Source organism: Galendromus occidentalis, unplaced genomic scaffold, assembly GCF_000255335.2.
Source record: "Galendromus occidentalis unplaced genomic scaffold, Mocc_1.1 scf7180000077475, whole genome shotgun sequence".
In the NCBI taxonomy this organism is placed as follows: Eukaryota; Metazoa; Arthropoda; class Arachnida; order Mesostigmata; family Phytoseiidae; genus Galendromus; species Galendromus occidentalis.
Window position 1 is genome coordinate 678,349 of NW_003805463.1, and position 6,726 is coordinate 685,074.

The 6,726-nt window shown below is 50.2% G+C and overlaps 1 protein-coding gene across 1 annotated transcript; it reads left to right on the forward strand.

Moving 5' to 3' along the window:
• Positions 1-2,216: 2,216 nt before the first annotated feature.
• On the forward strand, positions 2,217-5,518 carry LOC100905488 (forkhead box protein C1-A). The gene is made up of 4 exons (XM_018640123.1): positions 2,217-2,409; positions 3,292-3,781; positions 4,729-5,184; positions 5,271-5,518. The coding sequence occupies exons 2-4, from the start codon at positions 3,331-3,333 to the stop codon at positions 5,516-5,518; spliced, it is 1,155 nt and encodes a 384-aa protein (XP_018495639.1). The 5' UTR covers positions 2,217-2,409; positions 3,292-3,330.
• The last annotated feature ends 1,208 nt before the right edge of the window (positions 5,519-6,726 follow it).

Consider the following 6,726-nt stretch of genomic DNA (forward strand, 5'->3'; position numbering starts at 1 on the left):
GGGTTTCCGTGAAACCACTCCTCTCAATCCACGGTTGTGGTCACAGGAGAGAATTACACGGCTTTACCTGTCCCGAGAGCGTTCTTGCGATGAAGTCGCGTCCGAGATAGAGAAATGATTCCGATCAACTCGATTTCCCAGTAAGCAAACCGATTTGTCCGATGCTGGAGAAGGGTTGACCGGTGAGGCTGCTCGCTTACTCGCCGGCCTGCTTATTTAGCTCGCTCTTCTGGTCGGTCTCTGCGAGTGTGTGTGTGTGTATACATATGTGTGTGTTTTGCTTCATTCGACTTGTTTATGTGAAAGCCGAGAAGAAAAGTCGTTGCTTTGTTTATATTGAACAAGAATTATTCTTGAACCAGCGGGAGTAGAAAGTAGTCCCGTCAAATACGACGCCAAAACATCCGATCTTACATGAAACGATATTCCCCGTCTCGCTGAAAACGCTGAGTCCAGGACTGGCGAATGACCAAGCAGGCGCCGAAATGTCAGGAGTTTCCGAAGATGTCAACTGTGACCCCGCTTATGGTCTCTCCTGGACTGAGCACGCGGTCGAAAAATGAAGCTCTTGACTTGAGAAAAAACGAGGCTCCGCCCACGGTATCTCAGTCTGTCGGTGGGGGAGAGCTTTTGAAAGAGAACGAAGCGCCTCCGGAATGGCGCCGAACACCGAGATTGACTTCCGTGCTCGGTCCACTCCCTCGCCAATCGGATTCCGTGCCATGATTCTATCTGATTCACCGAAGTCGTTGTTTCCGCGCAAATTCTAGAGCCAACTGCCCCGAAATCGCGTCATCGATCAGACCTACGAAGAATTCGGATATTGGAGTGTTTGAGACGATTGGGGCATGGAAATCCTGATAATCGTGACCGCCAAACTGAAGCAGGATACTAGTCACAATTCTAAGCTATCCGATTCTTGAGGGATCACTTTGGTTTCGGGAGTTTCGACATGGGATCAGAGCTCTAGTTATTCTTGGGTAGAATCGGATTCAATCGGCACGTTCCTGAGGCGATGGGAACGCTGCATGACGGGGATTTGAGGATGTGCACATTCGTTCGTCGGCGCGCGTCGAAGCAAAGTTCTGAAGTGAATCCTGTCAAGTACGCAGGGTCGTATCTACAGATCAATGCGAAGTTCTTCCAACTATCTGTCCCCAGTACAAGAAACAGTACCGGCTTAGAGTCCTCCGGAGCGTCGCGTCGCTGCCTGAACCATCTCTGCCACGGAGATCATGTTGCCTGGCTTGGCCTTCTTCTCCTTCGATTCTTCCGGAGATTCCCGCGGCGGGAGCCGAATTTCGACTACCTAATGGATCCTTAGCTGATCCGTCGCACTAGGATGGGTTGAAATTGGGCAATGGGACTTTACACAACTGACCCAGATGCTGAGCGGGGGTCGCGAGCTGCGAAAGTATTTCCTCCATAATTTCGCATACTCTCTCAGCGTTCTCCGAGATCGGAGATTATACGAAAGTCTGCCGAGTATTTATGTGACCTTATTGTTTGGCTAAATAGAGAATGCTTTGTAAATATTCTTGGTGTTTACTTCATAAACATCCAGCCGGATACGTCCAGATAGCCGAACTGTCCGGAATGCTCCTTGGCGACGACGTTATCCGGCATGCTTGTGGTTTCCTTTCTTGGCTCTCGAAATCGTCAAATATCTTCTGCACAGATAACTTTTCATTTCACCGTGACAGATACCGCATCGAGCGGGCTAGCAGTCCTTCAAGCCTTCAGAGTCGAAGCCGAACTCTGAGAGGGCTCGAACTTCGCTTCATATCAGTTGGTAAATAGTTTAGCGTGCCTACCAGCCGACTTAATGCGCCTGTGAATCTGTGAATGCCATCCATGTGGCCTGTGCGAACGCCGTGTTTGACTTTCGAAGTGCGGAGGGGAAGTGTAATACAATGATCGGGTTTTTAATTAGCTTCTTTTGTGAGGATTGTGTCGATTCCGCACAGAACTAACATTCCGCGCGCAGGGAGGCGGATCCCCTCCGCGTTGACAGCGGCTCGCCTAGGATATGGAGAAGGCAGCGGTAAGGGTCTAAGCGTCTCTTTCCTATCGCCACGTGAGTCCAGGCTTTCAGAACCTCATCGGATGATCAGTTGTGCCTGTTAGCGGCTTCGGTGCATCACGACGGAATTTCTCCATCTTATGTCGATTGGAACTTGACTTCGAATACGTGCCAAATTAGCTCCTTGACGCCAGAGGTTCCGGAATCGTGCTGCAACTCGAGAGGGACGTCGACCAGAGTCTCGGAATTCATATCGGCTCCCGCACTCTCAGATCGAAGCATATTTGTGAAATCATCGAGGAAACTCTTCTTCGATCGCCCTCTTCGGACTGGCTGAGGACTGCTCTCACCCGTTTCCTCTGCGAGGTGTCAACCCGGTGGATCTCGTGAGTCGAATCCATTCCAATTCGATTGCAATGCTCAAAACTCATCTTCGAGAACAAGGAGCTCCGTGTGCTCACTCTCGAGCTCCGGGTCAAGAATCGTCTGAATAAGTGACAGGCAGATTGACAAGCGGCTATCGACAGAGCCGCTTTCAGAAAACGCTGACACGTATCGAGTTTCCATGAAGAACACGTCGAGTGCGAAAAAGTTGAGATCGGAAGGAGCTCAGCCGCCGAGCTTGGTGGCTCTCAATCGAGAATCCCCTTCATTGAACTCGGCGATCATCATAATTATACGTAGGAAAACAGATACATTTGAATTCCGGAATTTCCGAAGCTTCAAACTTTCGAACCTTAAAATATGTACATCGCAGAGTAGGCGGAGTAGCGTGAATACGCGGGTGACATGGCTCATGATGAGGAGGAGATGGACTCGCTCGCCGAGGCAAGCTCTCGCTGCGCGGGCTCGAATCATTGTTGATTTGTTGAGTACATCCGAGGGAGTAGAATGAACAGGTCGGCGTGAGCGCCGTGCGTAACTACGAGCCGATTCGACGACGCGCCGTGTCTTCTAAGGAACACTTATCCTGGGGACCGGTGCCTTCCGGCTGAGCACAGGCTGTTCTTGATCTCGAGACGACTGGCTTCGAGATAGAGGGAGCCGTCCGCGCTGTTTAGGTCGTAATTTTGTTGCACTCCACGAGTTCGAGCGACCGATCTCGGCGTCAAGCAAACCAAGTTATCTTGTGACTTCGGAAGCGGATGGGGAAGTCAGTCTAAGGTGTTCCGTTTTCCTTCCATGAGTTTTCATCCGAGAAGGTTGCTTACCACACGATCAACAGCGAACACGACCATTACATAATTCTGGACTCTGTTTGTTTGTAGAGTTCGGTACCGAGGCAACGGAGATTTTCGCGCGGAAGCATGGTTTTATCCCCTCCACCCATGGATCTCTCCCTCCAACAAAACCAACAGCACCGACAGCAACAGCAGCTGCAGTTTTATCACCCACAGAGTCGAAGGGAAGACCTGCAACAGCAGTCAAAGGATGACTCCATGTCACCCGGTCTCCGATTCACTGAAGTCCTCTTCGAGAGCCCACCGCCGCATCGAGCGATCGAGTCGGTCAAAAGTCTCGAAACGAAGAACGTCTCAAACATTCACCGGAAACCCCCATGCAGCTACATCGCTCTGATCGCGATGGCCATCAGGAGCGCACCAGAGCAGAGAATCACCTTGAATGGGATCTACAAGTTCATCATGGAGAACTTCCCCTACTACAACGACAACAAACAGGGTTGGCAAAACTCGATACGACACAATCTTTCACTCAACGATTGCTTCGTCAAAGTCCCTCGAGAGAGAGGCAAGCCCGGTGAGTTATCATCACCCACCGAAAATTGAATACCCCCCGCGACTTACTTGACCAATACATCCGGAGAGATCTAAATCGCTATCTTTCGGTGGCCTTTGCGATAGTCGCAGCGGCACTCACTTAATTCTTCCCGACGTAATCTTTGGCGATACAAGAGGTAGATGTATGAGTTATGGAAGAGCTGGAGCTTCAGCGAGAGAATGAAACTGGTTCCTTTCTTGTCGAAGAACCGATAGCGGGCGGGCAGTCTCTTCGTGCGCGGCCCCCTCTGGCAAAATGTGAGACCTCGCTGTGAAGATCCCTCCTTTCTGCATATTCTGCGAAATTGGTGTGAATAACCGGATTGCTCAGGGATGATTGATCAACAAAATTGCCTCCTCCCCGAGGATCATCTTCAATTCCCTTGTTTTCCATTCCGATTCATTATACGGCCAAACTCAGAATAGCGCTGGAAAAGAAGGAGCTCGGAGAGCCCATGCCTAGTGACTCGACGGAACGGAAGTCAACATGGCTGGACATCGTGGCCAGATAGATAGCCTGAATGAGATAAGAATCGGTCAATGGGTTCTGTGACCTTTTTTCGTTGGTCGCCGTCTTTTCCTCGTATGGGAGCGGCGGCGTTGGACGCGTTTAGGCAGACGTGCGATCCCGTAGAATCTGTCTGCTGCCTACTCAGAGCCAATCTTGAAGACACTCGAAAATAGCAGTAAATAAACTATACGCCTCTCACGCGTCGGATTCACTCTGGACGGCCGACCGAAGGTCATGTTTCCCCAATCGCGGAGGCAGCAACAGCGTTTGAGGAAACCCGTTTCGACCTGATAGTGGTGGCTGTGTCATTCACTTGCTTCCACCGTCGCTCGTATTGTCATGGAGTCCAACTCGCAGATAGTAAAAAGCCTCGGCGTGTCGTAACCGCTTTAACGATCATCGCAATGTTTCCGTAGGCAAAGGGAATTACTGGACTCTCGACACGAAAGGCGAAGAAATGTTCGAGAACGGGAACCTCCGAAGGCGCAAAAGGCGACCCAACTCATCTGTTCGGCTCCGGAGCGTTCAATTGCCCTTCAGCGAAGAAAGCCGAGTCCATTTGGAGAGCCACAACGAAACAAATAATTCGAGCATCAGAGATTCGCGCCTCAGCGATGAGCTTAATCGTCTTTTCATCACAGCAGACCCAGACACCAACAAGCCGCTAGACGACTTGGGTCTGGCTGCTCACTCGAATTCCCTCGACGACTTCCGAATACTGCAACATCTGCATCCGGAAGCTTCCCAGGGAGACCGAGCTCAACCGTCGAGCACGTCTCCAACCCTCGAGGGCTTGCCCCTCTTCCACATACTCGCGATTCAGGAACGGTTTCGCAGTATTCTATTACAACGCGTGTGTCCACAAATCTCTGGTGAGTCGTCGACTTTGAAGAAGCCTCGATGATTACGGAATCCTTGGGACTCAGGTAACTGAATATCGTTTTCTTTCTTGTGACAGGAACCGAAGGTGCGTTCCACATACCCCCACCAGAGAAACGGGCGTTCAAATCTTTCAACATTGAAGACATAATCCGTCCGCATTCAAGTCCTAATCGATCGCATTCTACCGCAGAACCAATGATATCCGAAGTGAATACTAGACTCCCCTTACAGTTTTACGAGTTTGCGACCCATCATTCACATAGCCAGCAACAACCGCATCTACATCAGCATGTATTCCATAATTTCGGTGCTTTGTCTGATTGAAGGTCACTCGTATCATGTTTTGAGCTAGCTTGACCATTAGACCCTCGAATCGAAGGGTCCTCATGTACGATTGGCTCCTGAAACGAGTGGGTAAACGACGGTAGAGGGAGGTCGCGTAAACACGGTGTTCACGTACAACGAGGACATGATCCCCAGCGCCTTCGCGGTCTCGATTAGACGGTTCGACCTGTGAAACCTGGGAAGCTCAGGAACCCGAGCAATAAAAGTTCGCGCCACTGTTTGGTTGGATATCGAAACGAGACGACGAGTTCATGAAACAAAACCATGAGCACTAAGTAAGATTCGGCTTCCCGGCCAACCCCACTCGGACGAGAAGCCGTTGAGGGTGAAAGCTATAATATGATATGATATGATATGATAGAATATGATATGGGCGGATCATAAATCATAACCGAATGGGAAACAACAATCATTTGGTGAAGATGCAATTTCGACGCACATTCAATTAACCCCGAGGTCCTCAGCTATTGTCGCTTATTCCACCACTGGCAGAGGAGCATTCATGCGGATGAATCGATCATCACCTCACATGAATAAAGTCCCTGAAAGCTTTCTTGTTCAGTTTTGCTCTTCCGCTTGAGATTTCGAGTCGAACAGTCTCAGCAGCGACACTCGGAACTGGCCGCGGAAGTACGGCGGGCCGAGCGTCACCGCTCCGATCGTCCCCGCTCAGTTGTGCCTAAGATCCAGCGATAAACTCAGCGCCGCTCAAAACTCAGATTCGTTTAGAGCTCGAAAGTACTGTCAGATTTCCTTTTTGTTGAAGTATTCCCGATCACCTTCTCAAAATATTTATCCATCCGTCGGCATCCCCCTCAAGAGAGCACCCTAAAGAGGATATCCGGTTAAAGATTTTACGTGCTTACGTGTGTAGGGCTGTGTAGACTAATCTTCGTGGTTGTTGATTGGTACGCGCCTATGGCTGGGAAAGCAGTGTCCGACCAAAGCATGGTTCGCTGCTTTCTCGTCTTGAATATCTTCCCCCACTCGTTTCCGTAAACAGAGGCCGCTTCGACTCTTGACGGTAGCCCGGGAGATGTTTTTCATCTTTCGCTCAACGCCCTCTCAGCGCATGATTCAGTTTTCACGTTCAATATTTCTCTCTGTCTATCTTCCACTGTAGCGGCGATAGACCGACCAGAATGCACTCTCGAGCCACGATGATATTGGGAATCAACCCGGTGATC